This window comes from Chiloscyllium punctatum, chromosome 8, assembly GCF_047496795.1.
Source record: "Chiloscyllium punctatum isolate Juve2018m chromosome 8, sChiPun1.3, whole genome shotgun sequence".
In the NCBI taxonomy this organism is placed as follows: domain Eukaryota; kingdom Metazoa; phylum Chordata; class Chondrichthyes; order Orectolobiformes; family Hemiscylliidae; genus Chiloscyllium; species Chiloscyllium punctatum.
Genome location: NC_092746.1, coordinates 123792113 through 123813515, shown reverse-complemented (window position 1 = coordinate 123813515; position 21403 = coordinate 123792113). Strand labels below are relative to the sequence as shown.

The 21403-nt window shown below is 54.0% G+C and overlaps 1 protein-coding gene across 2 annotated transcripts in view; it reads right to left on the bottom strand.

The window, feature by feature from the left end:
- Window positions 1–958: 958 nt before the first annotated feature.
- Window positions 959–21403, bottom strand: part of lrrc24 (leucine rich repeat containing 24) — a 134432-nt gene continuing 113987 nt past the window's right edge. For both annotated transcript variants that reach the window (XM_072576411.1, XM_072576410.1), the window contains 2 exons: window positions 14769–14937; window positions 959–7549 (listed from right to left, as the gene is read on the bottom strand). In XM_072576411.1, the coding sequence (XP_072432512.1) occupies window positions 6570–7549; window positions 14769–14937 (1149 nt within the window). In that variant the 3' untranslated portion in view covers window positions 959–6569. The remainder of the gene's footprint in view (window positions 7550–14768; window positions 14938–21403) is intronic.

The following is a 21403-nucleotide window of genomic DNA, read 5'->3' as shown; positions in this document are numbered from 1 at the left end:
TCTTGCTTCATGTCACTCTGCAAGCATACCCTTTCATTGAATAGAATCCCTACTGTGTGGAAGCAGACCATTCGGCCCATCGAGGCCACATCAACCCTCTGAAGAGCATCCTACTCAGACCCACCCTATCCCTGGGATCCCGTGCTCCCCATGGCTAACCCACCTAACCTTGACATCCCTGAGCATGATGGGTAAATTAGCATGGCCAATCCCCCTAACCTGCACATCTTTGGACTGTGGGAGGAAACCACACAGACACAGGGAGAATGCACAAAGCCCACACAGATAGTTGCCCGAGGCTGGAATCGAAGTGGGTCCCTTGCCCTGGGGAGGCAGTAGTGCTAACCAGTGAGCCACTGTGCTGCCTTTTCCTCCTTCTCCCTCACTTGAACTGGGAGGAATTGAAAGTAGCTGTCAATCTATGAGGTGGTCATCCTAAAAACCACACAGACCATTTATTTCCAAGGTAGCTTATCAACTATCTTTCTTCCCAATCTTTCAATCTAGCGACTGAACAAGCTGCCAGAGAGAACAATCCCAGTCCTAACACTGGGAAACCTTCCAAGATCTAGCTGCAGTTTATTTCCATTTGGACATTGTCATAACCAAGACTTTGTGTCACATCTGGTGTAGCAGAGTGCTACCCCACCCATACAGATATTAGTCTCCAATCCAGATACAACTTCAGCAGTGGCAGGATATAACATAGAAGGTAGCAGCAGGAGCAGGCCATTCAGCCCCTTGAGCCTGTTCCACCATTCAACACAATCATAGCTGATCATCCAACTCATTCATGTATTTATCCAGCTTTCTCTTATGTATCTCCATGCAATTCAGTTCAACCGTTCCCTGTGGCTGCAAGCTCCTCACTTACTCTTTGTAAAGAACTTGCTCCAGTGTTCCCTGTTGGACTGTCACTGGAACATTGTTAGTCTCTGGGAGTAAAGTACAACGGAAAAAAAATCCACCATTTTATTACCAAAGGAAGTAATGCAGACATTACCCCAGTGTTAACCCACTGTAGTTTGTTCAATGGGAATGCCTTTCAGATACATGTTACCACACCTTTGAGTTAGAGCCAGCTAACCATTTCATTGGTTGAAACGTTTAACCTTCGGGATGATGATGTGATGGAGTTCGACTCTCCATGTGGCCTTGCCTTGGCGTTACACTTTGGCAGGCCTCCTGGATCAGATTCCATGGAATTCAACACTGTAGACCCTGGAGATCGGAAATAAATGCCGGACTCAAAGCAACAACTCTTCAAAAGTCTCCACAGATGCTGCCAGACACTGCTGACTTTCTCCAGGGCTGCCTTTTTTAAATTGCTGTAGGAGTCAGCAATCTTGATGTGCTATCACCCAGTTCTCCTGAAACCTCTCCCATCCCATTCAGTCTTCTGTAGACCCTCGGTTCCTCAGACTATCACTGTGTCATTAACAATATCAAAGCAGTTGGTTCCTCAAGTCTCTGTTGAGAAATCATCCTGTTTCCCAACCCGCTGGCAGCACATTGGTTGCAAATACCCATCTGATTTTCTTTTGAGATTTTCCTCACACTCAGTCTCTTTGTAGGAAGTGGGTTCCAGATCACGCGTACTTACTGTATGGAAAAAACGATTCCTCCATTTACCCTTTACCCAAAACCACAAATCTGTGTACTCCCTAGTCCTGGTCTAAGCAGCTATACCTCTCTTCCACAGATGAACATGGATGCTGGATCAGTTAAGACTTTTAATGAGATAGATAAACCATTTATTAAGCAAAGGTATGATGGGATATGGGTTGAGATCAGACTGGTGCTGGAAAAGCACAGCAGGTCAGGCAGCATCTGAGGAGCAGGAAAATCGATGTTTCGGGCAAAAGTCCTTCATCAGGAATGGAGGCAGGAAGCCTCCAGGGAGGAAAGATAAATGGGGAGGGTGGGTCTGGGGAGAAGGTAGCAAAGAGGTGAATGGGGGTGGGGATAGAGGTGATAGGTCAGAGAGGAGGGTGGGTGAAGGTAGCAAAGAGTACAATAGGTGAATGGGGGTGGGGATGGAGGTGATTGGTCAGAGGGGAGGGTGGAGTGGATAGGTGGGAAGGGAGATTGGCAGGTAGGACAGGTCATGAGGACACTGCTGAGCTGGAAGGTTGGAACTGGGGTGAGGTGGGGGGATGGGAAATGAGGAAACTGTTGAAGTCCACATTGATGCCCTGGGTTGAAGTTTCCAAAGCAGACGATGAGGCGTTCTTCCTCCAGGCGTCTGGTGGTGAGGGAGCAGCGGTGGAGGAGGCCCAGGACCTCCATGTCCTCGGCAGAGTGGGAGGGGGAGTTAAAATGTTGGGCCACGGGGCGGTGTGGTTGATTGGTGCGGGTGACCCAGAGATGTTCCCTAAAGTGCTCTGCAAGGACGCGTCCAGTCTCCCCAATGTAGAGGAGACCACATCGGGAGCAATGGATACAATAAATGATATTGGTGGATGTGCAGGTGAATGATGGGATATGGGCCAGGTAAATGTAGTTAGGCCATGATCCTATTCAATGGTGGAACAAGCTTGAGGGGCTGAATGGCCTACTCCTATGTTCCAATAATGGTAAAAACAATGACTGCAGATGCTGGAAACCAGATTCCGGATTGGAGGTGCTGGAAAAGCACAGCAGTTCAGGCAGCATCTGAGGAGCAGTAAAATCGACGTTTCGGGCAAAAGCCCTTCATCAGGAATTCAGGCAGAGAGCCTGAAGGGTGGAGAGATAAATGAGAGGAGGGTGGGGGTGGAGAGAAAGTAGCATAGAGTACAATAGGTGAGTGGGGGAGGGGATGAAGGTGATAGGTCGGGGAGGAGGGTGGAGTGGATAGGTGGAAAAGAAGACATGGTTGAAGAGCTTCAGGGCAGAGGAAATGACCTGGGAGTTGCAGTGGGTGGGGGAATCTAAAGATGGTAACAGTATTGAATGTCAAGGGTCTATGGTTGGATGGTCTCTTTTTAAGGAATGTCACTGCCTGGCATTTCTGTGGTGCCAATGTTAGTTGCCACTTGACAGCCCAAGCCTGGAGGTTATCCAGACCTTGTTGCATTTGAACAGGGCACCTTGATACCTTGGGCACCTTGGTTAAATGCAGCCTCGATGTCAAGAGCTCTCACTCTCACCTCACCTCTAGAATTCAGCTCTTTTGTCCATGTTTGACCCAAGGCTGTAATGAGGTCAGGAGCTAAGTGGCCCTGGCAGAACCCAACTTGGGCGTCACTGAACAGGTCATTGCTGAGCAAGTGCTGCTTGATAGCACTGTTGATGGACACCTTCCATCACTTTACTGGTGACTGAGAGTAGACTGATGGGGTGATCATTGTCTGGGTTGGATTTGTCCTGCTTTTTTACGTACAGGATATACCCGACCAATTTTCCACATTGGTGAGTAGATGCCAGCGTTGTAACTGAAAAAGCTTGGCTAGGGGAGCGGTACATTCTGGAGAACAAGTCTTCAGTACTCTTGCCGGAATGTTTTCAGGGCCCATAGCCTTTGCAGTATCCAGTGTCTCCAACCATTCCTTGATATCACGTGGGGTGAATGGAATTGGCTGAAGACTGGGATCTGGGGACCACTGGAGGAGGCCGAGATGGACCATCCACTCAGCACTTCTGACTGAAGCTTTCACTCTGATGTGCTGGGCTCTTCCATCATTGATGCTGGGAAAAACAAAAAGAGCTGGAAATCACAGCTGGCCAGGCAGCATCCATGGAGACAGAGCAAGCAAACACTTCAAGTCTAGGTGACTCTTCATCATGGATACTGCCTGATCTGCAGTGATTTCCAGCATTATTTGTTTTCAGTACAGATTCCAGCAACTGCAGTAAATTGTTCCTACATTGTGGATATGTGTGAGGTCTCCTCCTCCGATGAGTTGTTTAATTGCCCACCACCATTCACGACTGGATGTGGCAGGACTCCAGAGCTTAGATCCGATCGGTTGGTTGTAGAATCGATTAGCTCTGTCTATCACTTGCTGCTTCTGCTGTTTGGCAGGTTCACACCTCATCTTCAGGGATACCTGGTGCCGCTCCTGGCATACACTCCTGCACTCAGTTCATGAGAATGTGATCAAATATGTTTCCCCTCCTTAAATCTTGGAGGCCTTTAAATTGGTCAAACCAATCAGGGTTTTGCCTGGCATAATTTAAATTAATTTCGAGGACCCTGTACCATAAACATGTTTATTTCTGTCCTTCAGCAGCAACCTCAACTTCCTCAACACTACACATCCCTCCACCCATCCTTGACAACTTTAGCAACAATGCTCCTTCATCCAGATCGTTAATGTATAACATGAAAAGTTGTGGTCCCAACACTGATCCCAGCAGAACTCCATTAGTGACCGACTGCCATCCTGAAAAAGACCCCTTTATCCCTTCTGCCAGCCTGCCAATCCTCTATCCGTGCCAGTACCTTGCCCCCAACACCATAGGCTCTTCTCATTTAGCAGCCTCCTGTGTGGCACCTTGTCAAAGGCCTTCTGGAAATCCAAATCGGTCACGGCAGCTGATCGACAACACGGAATGATTGATGGCAGAGTGGTGCCTCCCAGCACTAGGAATCCGGGTTCAATTCCAGCCTTGGGTGACAGTCTGTGTGGAATTTGTACATTCTCCCCGTGTTTTCTGGGTGCTCCTGTTTCCTCCCACAGTCCAAAGGTGTGCAATTAGGTGGATTGGCCACGCTAAATTACCCATAATGTTCAGGGCTGTGAAAGTGAGGTGCATTAGTTAGGGGTAAATGTAATAGTGTAGGGGAATGGGTCTGAGTGAGGGGTGGTGAGGTCTTGTTGGGCCAAATGGCCTGTTTCCACACTGTAGGTATTCTATGATTATAGAAACATCCACTGCCTCTCCTTTGTCTAACTTCTTACCTCCTCAAAGAATTAAATCCTGCACCCTATTTTACCTCATTTGATCAATTTCTGACTTCACCAGCCTGATAGGCTCTACTTGAATTTAAGAGCTTCATTTTCTTGTATCTCCCCTGCTTCAGTCTGTCCCAGGCTTGTGTCCCAGGAGATAGGGAATATTTGCCAGATTCTCCACAGAAATCTTTCCCTGAAGTATGAACTGAGTGCACTATAAACCAGATGTCTTTACACACACAGGAATATAGTCACTCAAGGGGTGGCACAATGGCTCAGTGGTTAGCACTGCTGCCTCACAGCACCAGGGACCTGGGTTCGATTCCAGCCTTGGGCAACAGTATGAAGCTTGCACATCCTCCCCGCGTCTGTGCAGGTTTCCTCTGGATGCTCCCACGGTCCAAAGATGTGCAGGTTAGGGTGGATTAGCCATGCTAAGTTGCCCAGAGTGTCCAGGGCTATGCAGGGTGGGTAGATTAGCCATGAGAGTGATAAGGATAGGGGAAGAGTCTGGGTGGGATACTCTTCAGGGGGTAGATGTGACTCAGTGGGCTGACTTGACTTGCTTCCACACTTAGGGATTCTATGATTTATTCTCTCGCTCTCTTTTACTATCACAATCTCCTCTAGCTCCCTGGTTGTGTCTTACACTTTCCACATTATTCCCACATTTTCACCTCTGCTTCTCAGCTTTTCTACCTCCTGTATTATCTTGAACACTCTTTCTCTTTCATCATCTCACCTGTTACCTCTTGCGTTTCTCTCCTCAATCAGACTGCTACTTTCCCCTTTTCTCATTCCCTCTCTCTGTCTCCCTCAGAGACTCTCTGCGTCCAGCTGCAGGTGACTTGAGTGCTTTGGGGAATGTGATGATGGGATGACTGACACTTCCCCCAACACAACAACAAAAGACCTGCATCCACATAGCCCCTATCGCCACCATGATGCTTTTCAGAGCCAAATGAGTACCTCAGAAATGTTGTCACTGATGTACCACGTCAGCCAATTTGTGCACAGCAAGCTCCCAAAAACACTCTGGCTTCAAGATATTGATTGGGGTCTAACTATAGACCGGGGCCCCTGGGAAAGGGGGTTTCCCTGCCATTATCTGTGGAACTCTTTACCATAGTGGACTGTCGAGGCTGGGTTATTAATTATATTCAAGGCTGAGACAGATTTTTAATCAGTTAGGGAATCAAATACCGGGGAAATGACAGGAGAGTGGAGTTGAGGATTATCAGATCAGCCACGATCTCATTGAATGGCGGAGTGGACGAGATGGACTGAATGGCCTACTGCTGCTCCTACATCCAATGGAATGGTGCCCTGGGGCATCTTTTACATCCCACACGTTCCAGTGTCACATCCGAAATACAGTATCTGTGACAGTACAGCACTTGCCCCCTCAGTACAGCACCAGGGAGGGTGGGGTATTGTCTGCCTGAATCCTCGGTACACTCAGAGTCACATCGAAACGTTAACTCCACACAAGCTGCCAGATCGGCTGAGTTCCTGCAGCAACTTCAGCGTTTGTTGTAGATTTCCAATGTCTGCAATATTTCGCCTTTATTCCAATCAGGAAGGAGCAAACAGGGAATTGATCCATAATGTTCCATCCCAGCACCAAACTCACTTCCTCCGTCTCTCTCTCCCCCTCTCTCTCTTTCTCTCTATCCCCCTTTCTGTCTCTCAGCAATGGATCTCGTACTCGATCTCCCGCTTGAAGGCCCCACTGCTGAGGTTCTCAAACAACTCCCCGGGGCCTCTTTGGAACTGAGCCTGGGCTTGGGCCTGGACCTGGGTCTGGGCCTGGGCTTGAGTCTGGACCTGGTGGAGAGGCCCCAACATGTGGAGCTGCTGGTCTGGCTGGGCAGCCGTGTCCTTGTAGGTGCAGAAGTCTGTCTTGTTCCGGTCGAGGACCAGCATTTCCCGGCCTGCTTCATCGCGGTACTCCTCCAGCTGAGCGAAGGTGGTCGGACCATCCGAGTAATCGTTGAGGTAGAGGCCGCCCTCCTCCCCACTCTGGCCCGGCTCGCTCACTCTCCTCTGACAGATCATGGCCGCCAGCAGCAGGAGGGCGACCAGAGTCAGCAGGGAGATGCCAGCCGCGATGCTGGCCTGGGTGCCAGGGCCCAAGGTGGTGAACTCCATACTGCCAGACCCCGCCCTCTGGTAGGGAGAAAGGCCCAGTGAGGGTGGCTCCCGGCTCCTGAGGCCCAGGCCTGGGCCTGACGACAGGTTCACCCGCAGCTCGAAGGTGGCAGAGGCCTTCCCGCCTGGGTTGTGGGCCTCGCACTCATAGATCCCGGCGTGCCAGGCTGTCACATTGCGGAGAGTCAGTGTCCCTCCTCCGGAGAGTAGGCCTGAAGGCCCAGGCCCAGCCTTGCTCACCTTCCTCCAGCTCACCGCCGGTGGAGGGTAACCGGTGGCCTGGCAGCTCACCCTCAGCTCGTCCCCCCAGCGGCTCACCAGTCCCTGGCTGCGGTCCAGCCTCACGGCTGGCGGGATGCAGACCAGGCTGTTCCCCGGGACCTGCAGCAGACTTTGTCCGGCCAAGCGAGGGGGCTCAGCACACACCATCTTCTTACCCAGCAGCAACCGCCGCTGACCTTCCCCAATCGTCCAGGCCCGCAGCCAGTGTAGCGCACAGTCACATCTCCACTGGTTCCCTACAGCCAGACGGAGGGAGGGAGAGAGATAGAAAGAGGAGGGAGGGAGAAAGGGAGGGAGAGAGAAGGAGGGGGAGAGAGAAGGAGGGGGAGAGAGAAGGAGGGAGAGAGAGGAGGGAGAGAGAAGAAGGGAGACAGGCAAGGAGAGAGATTGAGGGACAGACAGAAAGACGGAGGGAAAGTGAGAGAGACAGAAGGAGGGAGAGACCGAGGGAGGGAGAGAGACAGCCAGAGGGAGGGAGAGAGAGCGACAGAAGGTGAAAGAGACAGAGAGAGGGAGAGAGAGACAGAGAGAGGGAGAGAGAGGGAGAGAGAGACAGAGGGAGGGAGCGAGGAAGGGAGAAGAGAGAGAGAGATGTGGAGAGAGAGACAGAGAGAGATAGAGACACCGACAGTGGGAGGGAGAAGGAGAGACAGAGAAATGGAGAGACAGAGAGAGACAGAGAGATAGAGAGAAAGGGAGAGACAGAGACAGAGAGAGAGGGAGAGAGAGGCAATGAGTGAGACAGAGTAAGACAGAGAGACAGAGAGGGAGAAGGGGAAGATACAGGGGGACAGAGAGAGAAGGAGATAGAGAGAGAGAGAGAGATAGACAGCGAGAAACAGGGAGACAGACACAGAGAGAGAGAAAAATAATCATCAGGCAAACTCTGCATCATTCCTCCTCACCTACATCAGTTAGCTTGTCCATCCACCTTATCCACCCAGTCTGCTCCCCAGCAGTTTAACCTCCTTAGCCCCGGGATTACTCTGATGAAGCTGTGTCTACAATTCAAGTTGGTGCATTACTCAGACCTCCAAGCGTCTGTCAAACATCCACAGCAGACCAACTGAGAAACTCACGAAGTGCCCAAAATCCTTAAACCCGAGCAACCATCACCAGTAACCCAGCAGTCCCACCATGGGCCCTAGCAACCAAATCCTTTCACCCTAGCAACCACCATGGGTATCCCAATAAACTGCACTACTGCCTAGCAATCTCTCCCTGAATCCTAGCAACCCCTGCCTGTATCCTAGCAACCTCACTCTGGTCCCTGCAAACCAGGTCCTGATACCTAAAAACCATGATCGGTGTCCCAACAATCCTGCCCTGGATCAGAGCAACCCCTCCCTGTATCCCAGCAACCCCTCAATCATTTCCATAAACCCTTCTGACTCCCCAGCTGTCCCTCTCCAAATTCTAGCAACACCACCCTGTATCCCAATAGCTGCACTGTAAGCTGTAGCCTAGCAATTGCACCCATTATCAGGATAATTGCCAGTGGCCTACCAACCCATCCCTCTACACCTGCAAACTCTCCCTGTGCTCCATCAACCCCTCCCTGTGCAGCACCAACCTCTCCCCGTGCAGCACCAACCCCTCCCTGTGCTCCACCAACCCCTCCTTGTGCAGCACCAACCCCTCCCTGTGCTCCACCAACCCCTCCGTGTGCTCCACCAACCTCTCCCCGTGCAGCACCAACCCCTCCCTGTGCTCCACCAACCCCTCCCTGTGCTCCACCAACCCCTCCGTGTGCTCCACCAACCCCTCCCTGTGCTCCACCAACCCCTCCCTGTGCTCCACCAACCCCTCCCTGTGCAGCACCAACCCCTCCCTGTGCTCCACCAACCCCTCCGTGTGCTCCACCAACCCCTCCCTGTGCTCCACCAACCCCTCCCTGTGCTTCATCAACCCCTCCCTGTGCAGCACCAACCCCTCCCTGTGCACCACCAACCCCTCCCTGTGCTCCACCAACCCCTCCGTGTGCTCCACCAACCCCTCCCTGTGCTCCACCAACCCCTCCCTGTGCAGCACCAACCCCTCCCTGTGCAGCACCAACCCCTCCCTGTGCACCACCAACCCCTCCCTGTGCTCCACCAACCCCTCCCTGTGCAGCACCAACCCCTCCCTGTGCAGCACTAACCCCTCCCTGTGCTCCACCAACCCCTCCCTGTGCTCCATCAACCCCTCCCCATGCTCCACCAACCCCTCACTATGCTCCACCAACTCCTCCCTGTGCTCCACTAAGCCCTCCCTGTGCTCCAATACCCCTCACTGTGCACCACCATCGCCTCCCTGTGCTCCACCAGCCCCTCCCTGTGCAGCACCAACCCCTCCCTGTGCTCCACCAACCCCTCCCTGTGCTCCACCAACCCCTCCCTGTGCTCCACCAACCCCTCCCTGTGCTCCACCAACCCCTCCCTGTGCTCCACCAACCCCTCCCTGTGCAGCACCAACCCCTCCCTGTGCTCCACCAACCCCTCCCTGTGCTCCACCAACCCCACCCTGTGCACCACCAACCCCTCCCTGTGCACCAACAACCCCTCCCTGTACTCCACCAACCCCTCCCTGTGCTCCACCAACCCCTCCCTGTGCTCCACCAACCCGGTCCTGTGCTCCACCAACCCCTCCCTATGCTCCATAACCCCTCCCTGTGCACCACCAACGCCTCCCTGTGCCGCACCAACGCCTCACTGTGCTCCACTAACCCCTCCCTGTGCTCCACTAACCCCTCCCTGTGCCCCAATAAGCCCTTTCTGTGCTCCACAAAACCCTCCCTGTGCTCCTTATCCCCTCACCATGCACCACCAACCCCTCCCTGTGCACCACCAACCCCTCCCTGTGCTCCACCAACCCCTCCCTGTGCTCCACCAACCCCTCCCTGTGCTCCACCAACCCCTCCCTGTGCTCCACCAACCCCTCCCTGTGCTCCACCAACCCCTCCCTGTGATCCACAAAACCCTCCCTGTGATCCACCAACCCTCCCTGTGCTCCACTGACCCCTCCCTGTATATCACCAACGCCTCCCTGTGCTCCACTAACCCCTCTGGGTTGGTGAAGTACCGGGAGGGGTTGGTGATGCACAGAGAAGGGTTGGTGATGCACAGAGAAGGGTTGGTGTTGCACAGGGAGGGATTGGTGGAGCACAGGGAGGGATTGGTGGAGCACAGGGAGGGATTGGTGGAGCACAGGGAGGGATTGGTGGAGCACAGGGAGGGATTGGTGGAGCACAGGGAGGGATTGGTGGAGCACAGGGAGGGGTTGGTGTTGCACATGGAGGGGAAGGTGGTGCACAGGGAGGGGTTGGTGGAGCACAGGGAGGGATTGGTGGAGCACAGGGAGGGATTGGTGGAGCACAGGGAGGGATTGGTGGAGCACAGGGAGGGATTGGTGGAGCACAGGGAGGGGTTGGTGTTGCACATGGAGGGGAAGGTGGTGCACAGGGAGGGGTTGGTGGAGTACAGGGTGGGGTTGGTAGTGATGAAGGTGGGGTTAGTGGTGCACAGGGTGGGGTTGCTGGAGCACAGGGAGGGGTTGGTGTAGTGCAGGGAGCACAGGGAGGGGTTATTGGTACACAGGGAGGGAGTTGGTGGAGCACAGGGTGGGTTTGCTGGAGCACAGGGAGGGTTTGGTGGAACACGCGGAGGGGTTGGTGTAGCACAGGGAGCACAGGGAAAGGTTGGTGGAGCACAGGGAGAGGTTAGTGGTGCACAGGGAGAGGTTAGTGGTGCAGAGGGAGGGGTTGTTGGAGCACAGCGAGGGGTTGGTGTAGCATAGGGAGCACAGGGAGGGGTTGGTGGAGCACAGGGAGGGGTTGGTGGAGCACAGGGAGGGGTTAGTGGAGCACGGAGAGGGGTTGGTGCTGCACAGGGAGGGGTTGGTGGAGCACAGGGAGGGGTTGGTGGTGCTCAGGGAGGGGTTGGTGGAGCACAGGGAGGGGTTGGTGGAGCACAGGGAGGGGTTGGTGGAGCACAGGGAGGGTTTGTTGTTGCACAGGGAGGGTTTAGTGGAGCACAGGGTCGGGTTGGTGGAACACAGGGAAGGGTTGGCAAAGCATAGGGAGCACACAGAGTGGTTGGTGGAGCACAGGGAGGGGTTGGCAAAGCATAGGGAGCACACAGAGTGGTTGGTGGAGCACAGGGAGGGGTTGGCAAAGCATAGGGAGCACACAGAGTGGTTGGTGATGCACAGGGAGGGGTTGGCAAAGCATAGGGAGCACACAGAGTGGTTGGTGATGCACAGGGAGGGGTTGGCAAAGCATAGGGAGCACACAGAGTGGTTGGTGATGCACAGGGAGGGGTTGGTGGTGCACAGGGAGGGGTTGGTGATGCACAGGGAGGGGTTGGCAAAGCATAGGGAGCACACAGAGCGGTTGTTGGAGCACAGGGAGGGGTTGTGCTCCACCAAACCCTTCCTGTGCTCCATCAACCCCTCCCTGTGCTCCACCAACCCCTCCCTGTGCTCCACTAACCCCTCCCTGTGCACCAACAACCCCTCCCTGTGCATCACCAACCCCTCCCTGTTCTCCACTATCTCCTCCCTGTGTTCCACTACCCCTCCCTGTGCTCCACATCCCCTCCCTGTGCTCCACTAACCCCTCCCTGTGTGCCACCAACCCATCCCTGTGCTCCACTAACCCCTCCCTGTGCATCACCAACCCCTCCCTGAACTCCACTAACCCCTCCCTGTGCACCACCAACCCCTCCTCGTGCTCCAATAACCCCTCCCCGTGCTCCACGAACCCTTCCCTTTGCACCTCATCCAAGTTATTAATAAAAATTACAAACAGTTGAGGCCCAAGGACAGTGCCCTGTGGAACATCACTCACCACTGACTTCCAGGCAGAATACTTCCCTTCTACTACCACTCGCTGTCTTCTGTTGGCCAGCCAATTCTGTATCCAGATAGATAAGTTCCCCTGTATCCCATTCCTCCTGACCTTCTGAATGAGCCTACCATGGGGAACTTTATCAAATGCCTTGCTGAAATCATATACACCACATCCACAGCCCGACCCTTATCAACACTTCTAGTCACATCCTCAAAGAACTCGATAAGGTTTGTGAGGCATGACCTGCCCCTCACAAAGTCGTGTTGACTGCATTTAATCAAGCCATGCTCTTCCAGATGATCATATATCCTATCCCTCAGAATCCTTTCTAACACCTTGCAGACGACAGACCTGAGACTTACTGGACTGTAATTGCCGGGGATTTCCCTATTTCCTTTCTTGAAGAGAGGAATTATATTTGCATCTCTCCAGTCCTCAGGTACGACTCCAGTGGAGAGTGAGGATGAAAAGATCTTCACAAGTGGTAAAGCAATTGCATTTCTCGTTTCCCAAAGCAGCTGAGGACAACCAACCCCTCCCTGTGCTCTACCAATCCCTCCCTGTGCACCACCAACCCCTCCCTGTGCACCATCAACCCCTCTCTGTGCTCCACCAACCCCTCCCTGTTTTCTTGGTACCCCTCCCTTTACCAGTAGCACCAGCAGCAAAACCCTCATCATTCCTGGCAACTTTCCATGGAGCAACATCTCCCTTATCCAAGCCAGCCTTCCCTGAATCCAAGTAACCCATTCCCTATACCTAGGAACTTTGCACTGCGATCTGATAGCCCTTCCCTGAAGACAGGTGACCCCTCCCTGTATCCTACAAACCTCCCTGAGGTATACAATCTCTCCTTCCAACACTGTCTGCCTGGTCCTCTCTCCTGCTGCTGGTCAGTATTATTGAAAATCCATTAATAAGATGTCAGCCTCACTGGCTAGGCCCGCGTTTATTGCTAATCCCTGAATGCCGTGGAGAAGGTGGGATTGAGCTCTCTTCTTGATTGTTAATTTCTGATTTCTACCTTTCCAGTTCTCCTGAAGGCATTTGACAAGGTGCTGCACGGGAGGTCGCTGAATAAGATAAGAGCCCATGGTGTTGGGGACAAGGTACTGGCACAGATAGAGGATTGGCTGACTGGCAGAAGGCAAAGAGTGGGGATAAAGGGGTCTTTTTCAGGCTGGCAGCCGGTGACTAGCAAGTTCCACAAAGGTCAGTGTTGGGACCACAACTATCTCACATTTTACATTAATGATCTGGATAGAGCACCTGGGGGCATTCTGGCGAAGATTGCAGCTAACATAGAGATAGGTGGAGGGGCAGGTAGTGTTGAGGAAGTGGGGAACCTGCAGAAGGACTAGGATTGGCTGGGAGGGTGGGCATGGAAGTGGCAGATGGATGACAATGTGGGCAAGTGTGAGGTTATGCACTTTGTTAGGAAGAATAGAGGCATGAACTGTTTTCGAAACAGGGTCAGGCTTCAGAAATCTAAAGCACAAAGGGACTTGGGAGTCCTAGTTTAGGATTCTCTTCAGGTTAACATGCAGGTTCAGTTGGCAGTTAGAGAGGCAAATGCAATATTAGCATTAATTTCAAAACAGCTACAATACAAGAGCAGGGGTATACTGCTGAGGCTGGATAAGGCTCTGGTCAGACCGCGTTTGGAATATTGTGAGCAGTTTTGGATCCTGTATCTAAAGAATGATGTGCTGATGTTGGAAGGAGTCCAGAGGAGGTTTACACAAATGATCCTGGGGATGAAGGGCTTGTGATGAAGTGGTTGAGGACTCTGGGCCTGTACTTGATGGCGTTTAGAAGGATGAGGGGGGAGGCTGACTGAACCTTTGACAATACTGAGAGGCCTGGATAGGGTGGACGTGGAAAAGATGTTTCCACCAGTAGGAGAGACTAGGACCTGAGGACACAGCCTCCGAAGGAAGGGATGACCCTTTAGAACTGAGATGAGGAGTAATTTTTCAGCCAGAGGGTGGTGAGTCTGTGGAACTCATTGCCGCAGAGGGCTGGGGAGAATAAGTCATTGAGTGGATTTAAGACAGAGTTAGATAGGATCTATCTCTGATTGGTTACTGGATTAGTAGTGCTGGAAGAGCACAGCAGTTCAGGCAGCATCCAACGAGCAGCGAAATCGACGTTTCGGGCAAAAGCCCTTCATCAAGAATAAAGGCAGTGAGCCTGAAGCGTGGAGAGATAAGCTAGAGGAGGGTGGGGATGGGGAGAGAGTAGCATAGAGTACAATGGGTGAGTGGGGGAGGAGATGAAGGTGATAGGTCAAGGAGGATAGGTCAACCATGATCAAATGTCAGAGTGGACTCAAGGGGCCGAATGGGCTAATTCTGTTCTTATATTTTATGTCTATGGATTTTGACACATTTATTGATGCCCTATGTTCTGGTTAAGAACACCCGAATGATGGCTGGTAATCACCTGAGCATATCTGCAGGGAGCATCTGTCACATCTCAGAGGGGTGAGACTGAGGACGTTAATAAAATCCCACCACAATGGATAAAGCTATGTGTGTCTTGATTTCATTCTGACCAATGGACCGAGTTTCTATTTTACACCGACAGCAGAGGAAGATGTTTCAATGTTAACGGTGTCTTCCTACCGGTCAGTCGGAGTTCCTGTAAACTCTTCAGCGGTCGGATTGATGCCTGGTGCAGTGTGTGGAGCTGGTTACTGCTCAAGTCCAGCAAGGCCAGTGATGACAGCCCCTCAAAAGCTTGGTCAGCCAAAGACTGGATATTATTTTCCTGAAGGTGGAGTTCCTGTAGTCTCTGGAAGGGGAGTCAAGTTATTAAGGAGAAAAAATACATCATCAGATTTCCAAAATACCAAGTCCCTCCCCCAACTCCCTACTGCTTCCCCATTCCCTTCACTCTGTACACTCACTGTCATAACTTTGACCAACACCACGCATACTTTGCCCTTTCCCCTTTGCACTCTGACCTATGTGCTCCATGCATGGCTCAGCTATCTCCACAAATTTTACGGTCATCAAATGAAGTTTCCTCCTGATCTGTCTACACTCCCTGGCTCCCCTATGCGCAGGTGCAGGTCAGCGCTGTATCAGTCCCACTCACTCCCCCTCTCCCATCCCAGTCTCTCCCCCTGTCCAGTCCCAATCCCAATCACTCCCTCTGACCAGTCCCAGTCTCTCCCTCTGTCCAGTCCCAATCCCAATCACTCCCTCTGACCAGTCCCAATCTCTCCCCCTGTCCAATCCCAGCCCCAGTCTCTCCCCCTGTCCAGTCCCAATCCCAATCACTCCCTCTGACCAGTCCCAATCTCTCCCCCTGTCCAATCCCAGCCCCAGTCTCTCCCCCTGTCCAGTCCCAATCCCAATCACTCCCTCTGACCAGTCCCAATCTCTCCCCCTGTCCAATCCCAGTCCCAGTCTCTCCCTCTGTCCAGTCCCAATCCCAATCACTCCCTCTGACCAGTCCCAGTCTCTCCCTCTGTCCAGTCCCAATCCCAATCACTCCCTCTGACCAGTCCCAATCTCTCCCCCTGTCCAATCCCAGCCCCAGTCTCTCCCCCTGTCCAGTCCCAGTCCCAATCACTCCCTCTGTCCAGTCCCAGTCCCTGTCTCTCCCTCTGTCCAGTCCAAGTGTCTCCCTCTGTCCAGTCCCAGTCTCAGTCTCTCACTCTGTCCAGTCTCAGTCTCTCCCTCTGTCCAGTCTTAGTCTTTCCCCCGTCCAGTACCAGACTTTCCCCCTGTACAGTCCCAGACTCTCCCCCTGTCCAGTCCCAGTCTCTCCCTCTGTCCAGTCTCAGTCTCTCAGTCTGTCCAGTCCCAGACTCTCCCCCTGTACAGTCCCAGACTCTCCCCCTGTCCAGTCCCAGTCTCTCCCTCTGCCCAGTCCCAGTCCCAGTCTCTCCCTGTGTCCAGTCCCAGTCTCTGTATCTTCCTCTGTCCAATCCCAATCTCTCCCACGTCCACTCCCAGTATCTCACTCTGTCCAGTCCCAGTCTCTCCCTCTGTCCAGTCTAAGTCTCTCCCTCTGTCCAGTCCCAGTCTCAGTCTCTCACTCTGTCCATTCTCAGTCTCTCCCACTGTCCAATCTCAGTCTCTCCCTTGTCCAGTCCCAGACTCTCCCCCTGTCCAGTCCCAGTCTCTCCCTCTGCCCAGTCCCAGTCCCAGTCTCTCCCTGTGTCCAGTCCCAGTCTCTGTATCTTCCTCTGTCCAATCCCAATCTCTCCCACGTCCACTCCCAGTATCTCACTCTGTCCAGTCCCAGTCTCTCCCCCTGTCCAGTCCCAGTCTCTCCCTCTGTCCAGTCCCAGTCTAAGTCTCTCCCTCTGTCTAGTGCCAGTCTCAGTCTCTCTCTCTGTCCAGTCTCAGTCTCTCCCTTGTCCAATCCAAATCTCTCCCCCTGTCCAGTCCCAGTCTCTCCCACTGTCCAATCTCAGTCTCTCCCTTGTCCAGTCCCAGTCTCTCACTCTGTCCAGTCCCGGTCTCTACCCCGTCCAGTCCCAGACTCTCCCTCTGTCCAGTCCCAGTCTCTCCCTCTGTCCAGTCCCAGTCCCAATCACTCCCTCTGACCAGTCCCAATCTCTCCTCCTGTCCAGTCTCAGTCTCTCCCCCGTCCAGTCCCAGGATCTCACTCTGTCCAGTCCCAGGATCTCCATCTGTACAGTCTCTGTCTCTCCCACTTTCCAGTCCCAGTCTCTCAGCCCCTGTCCAGTCCCAGTCCCAGTCTATCCCTCTGTCCAGTCCCAGTCTCTGTCTCTCCCACTGTCCAGTCCCAGTCCCATTCTCTCCCTCTGTCCAGTCTCAGTCTCTCCCCCTGTCCAATCCCAGTCTCTGCCCCTGTCCAGTCTCAGTCTCAGTCTCACTCCCGTCCAGTCCCAGTATCTCACTCTGTCCAATTCCAGTCTCTCCCTCTGTCCAATTCCAATCTCTCCCCCTGTCCAGTCTCAGTCTCTCCCTCTGTCCAGTCCCAGTCTCAGTCTCTCCCTTTGTCCATTCTCAGTCTCTCACTCTGTCCAGTCCCAGTCTCTCCCTCTGTCCAGTCCCAGTCTCTCTCCCCCTGTCCAGTCTCAGTCTCTCCCTCTGTCCAGTCTCAGTCTCAGTTTCTCACTCTGTCCAGTCTCAGTCTCTCCCTCTGTCCTGTCCCAGTCTCAGTCTCTCCCTTGTCCAGTCTCAGTCTCTCACTCTGTCCAGTCTCAGTCTCAGTTTCTCACTCTGTCCAGTCTCAGTCTCTCCCTCTGTCCTGTCCCAGTCTCAGTCTCTCCCTTGTCCAGTCCCAGTCTCTCCCTCTGTCCAGTCCCAGTCTCTCTCCCCCTGTCCAGTCTCAGTCTCTCCCTCTGTCCAGTCTCAGTCTCAGTTTCTCACTCTGTCCAGTCTCAGTCTCTCCCTCTGTCCTGTCCCAGTCCCATTCTCTCCCTTGTCCAGTCTCAGTCTCTCACTCTGTCCAGTCCCAGTCTCTCCCCCTGTCCCATCCCTGTCTCTCCCCCTGTCCAGTCCCAGTCTCTCCCCCTGTCCAATCCCAGTCTTTCCCCCTGTCCAGTCCGTCTCTCCCTCTGTCCATTCCCTGTCTCAGTCGCTCCCTCTGTCCACTCCCAGTCTCTCCCTCTGTCCAGTCTCAGTATCTCCCTCTGTCCAGTCCCAGCCTCTCCCTCTGTCCAGTCCCAGTCTCTCCCACTGTCTAGTCCCAGTCTCTGTCTCTTCCTCTGTCCACTCCCAGTCTCTCCCTCTGTCCAGTCTCAGTATCTCCCCCTGTCCAATCCCAATCTCTCCCCCTGTCCAGTCTCAGTATCTCCCTCTGTCCAGTCCCAGCCTCTCCCTCTGTCCAGTCTCAGCCTCTCCCCCTGTCCAGTCCCAGTCTCTCCCACTGTCTAGTCCCAGTCTCTGTCTCTTCCTCTGTCCAATCCCAGTCTCTCCCCCTGTCCAATCCCAATCTCTCCCCCTGTCCAGTCTCAGTCTCTCCCTCTGTCCAGTCTCAGTCTCAGTTTCTCACTCTGTCCAGTCCCAGTCTCTCCCCCTATCCGGTCCCAATCTCTCCCTCTGTCAAGTCCCAGTCTCTTCCCCGTCCAGTCTCAATATCTCCCTCTGTCCAATCCCAGTCTCTCACTCTGACCAGTCCAATTCTCTCCCCCTGTCCAATTCCAGTCTCTACCCCTGTCCAGTCCCAGTCTCTCCCCCTGTCCAGTCCCAGTCTCTTCCCCATCCAGTCTCAATATCTCCCTCTGTCCAATCCCAGTCTCTCCCCCTGTCCAGTCCCAGTCTCTCCCCTGTCTGGTCCCAGTCTCTGACTCTCCCCCTGTCCAGTCCCAGTCTCTCCCTCTGTCCAGTCCCAGTCCCATTCTCTCCCTCTGTCCCGTCTCAGTCTATCCATCTGTCCAATCCCAGTCTCTCCCCCTGTCCAGTCCCAGTATCTCACTCTGTCCAATTCCAGTCTCTCCCTCTGTCCAATTCCAATCTCTCCCCCTGTCCAGTCTCAGTCTCTCCCTCTGTCCAGTCCCAGTCTCTCCCTCTGTCCAGTCCCAGACTTTCCCTCGGTCCAGTCTGAGTCTCTGTCTCTCCCTCTGACCAGTCTCAGTCTCTGTCTCTCCCTCTGTCCAATCCCAGTTTCTGTCACTCCCTCTGTCCAATCCTAGTCTCTCCCCCTGTCCAGTCCCAGTCTCTCCCCCTGTCCAGTCTCAGTCTCACCCCCGTCCAGTCCCAGTATCTCACTCTGTCCAATTCCAGTCTCTCCCTCTATCCAATTCCAATCTCTCCCTCTGTCCAGTCCCAGTCTCTCCCCTGTCCAGTCTCAGTCTCTCCCTCTGACCAGTCCCACTCTCTCCCTCTGTCCAATCCCAGTCCCAGTCTCTCCCCCTGTCCAGTCCCAGTCTCTCCCCCTGTCCAGTCTCAGTCTCTCCCTTGTCCAGTCTCAATCTCTCACTCTGTCAAGTCCCAGTCTCGTCCCCGTCTAGTCTCAATATCTCCCCCTGTCCAGTCCCAGTCTCTCCCCCTGTCCAGTCCCAGTCTCTCACTCTGTCCAGTCCCAGTCTCTACCCCTGTCCAGTCCCTGTCTCAGTCTCCTCCTCTGTCCAGTCCCAGTCTCAGTCTCCCCCTCTGTCCAGTCCCAGTCTCAGTCTCTCCTTCTGCCCAATCCCAATCTCTCCCCCTGTCCAATCACAGTCTCTCCCCCTGTCCAATCCAAGTCTCTCCCCTGTCCAGTCCTAGTCTCTCCACTGTCCAATCTCGGTCTCTCCCTTGTCCAGTCCCAGTATCTCACTCTGTCCAATCCCAGTCTCTGTCTCTCCCTCTGTCCAATCCCAGTCTCTCCCCCTGTACAGACCCAGTCTCGTCCCCGTCTAGTCTCAATATCTCCCCCTATCCAGTCTCAGTCTCTCCCTCTGACCAGTCCCACTCTCTCCCTCTGTCCAATCCCAGTCCCAGTCTCTCCCTCTGTCCAGTCCCAGTCTCTCCCCCTGTCCAGTTCCAGTCTCTCCCTCTGTCCAGTCCTAGTCTCTCACTCTGTCCAGTCCCAGTCTCTACCCCTGTCCAGTCCCAGTCTCTCCCTCTGTCCAGTCCCAGTCTCTGTCTCTCCCTCTATCTAATCCCAGTCTCTCCCCCTGTCCAGTCCCAGTCTCTCCCTCTGTCCAGTCCCAGTCTCTGTCTCTCCCTCTATCTAATCCCAGTCTCTCCCCCTGTCCAGTCCCATTCTCTCCCCATGTCCAGTCCCAGTCTCAGTCTCTCCCTCTGTCTAATCCCAGACTCTCCCTCTGACCAGTCCCAGACTCTGTCTCTCCCTCTGTCCAGTCCCAGTCTCAGTCTCTCCCTCTGTCCAGTCCGAGTCTCTCCCTCTGTCCAGTCCCCATCTCAGTCTCTCCCTCTGTCCAGTCTCAGTCTCTCCCTCTGTCCAGTCCAAGTCTCAGTCTCTCCCTCTGTCCAGTCCGAGTGTCTCCCTCTGTCCAGTCTCAGTCTCTCCCTCTGTCCAGTCTCAGTCTCTCCCTCTGTCCAGTCCCAGTCTCAGTCTCTCACTCTGTCCAGTCTCAGTCCCTCCTTCTGCCCAATCCCAATCTCTCCCCCTGTCCAGTCCCAGTCTCTCCCCCTGTCTAATCCCAGTCTCTCCCTCTGACCAGTCCCAGACTCTGTCTCTCCCTCTGTCCGGTCCGAGTGTCTCCCTCTGTCCAGTCTCAGTCTCTCCCTTGTCCAGTCTCAGTCTCTCCCCCTGTCCAGTCCCAGTCTCTCCCCATGTCTAATCCCAGTCTCTCCCTCTGACCGGTCCCAGACTCTGTCTCTCCCTCTGTCCAGTCCGAGTGTCTCCCTCTGTCCAGTCCTAGTCTCTCCCCCTGTCCAGTCTCAGTCTCTCCCTAGTCCAAGTCTCAGTCTCTCCCTCTGTCCAGTCCGAGTGTCTCCCTCTGTCCAGTCTCAGTCTCTCCCTCTGTCCAGTCTCAGTCTCTCCCTCTGTCCAGTCCCAGTCTCAGTCTCTCACTCTGTCCAGTCTCAGTCCCTCCTTCTGCCCAATCCCAATCTCTCCCCCTGTCCAGTCCCAGTCTCTCCCCCTGTCTAATCCCAGTCTCTCCCTCTGACCAGTCCCAGACTCTGTCTCTCCCTCTGTCCAGTCCAAGTGTCTCCCTCTGTCCAGTCTCAGTCTCTCCTTTGTCCAGTCTCAGTCTCTTCCTCTGTCCAGTCCTAGTCTCTCCCCCTGTCCAGTCTCTGTCTCACCCCCTGTCCAGTCTCAGTCTCACCCTCTGTCCAGTCCCAGTCTCAGTCTCTCCCTCTGTCCAGTCCTGGTCTCTCCCCCTGTCCAGTCTCAGTATCTCCCCCTGTCCAGTCCCAGTATCTCACTCTGTCCAATCCCAGTCTCTACCCCTGTCCAGTCTCAATCTCTCCCCCGTCCAGTCCCAGTATCTCCCTCTGTCCAATCCCAGTCGCTGTCTCTCCCTCTGTCCAATCCCAGTCTCTCCCCCTGTCCAGTCCCAGTCTCGTCCCCATCTAGTCCCAATATCTCCCCCTGTCCAGTCCCAGTCTCAGTCTCTCCCTCTGTCCAGTTCCAGTCTCTACCCCTGTCCAGTCCCAGTCTCTCCCTCTGTCCAGTCCCAGTCTCTCCCCCTGTCCAGTCCCAGTCTCGTCCCCATCTAGTCCCAATATCTCCCCCTGTCCAGTCCCAGTCTCAGTCTCTCCCCCTGTCCAGTCCCAGTCTCGTCCCCATCTAGTCCCAATATCTCCCCCTGTCCAGTCCCAGTCTCAGTCTCTCCCTCTGTCCAGTTCCAGTCTCTACCCCTGTCCAGTCCCAGTCTCTCCCT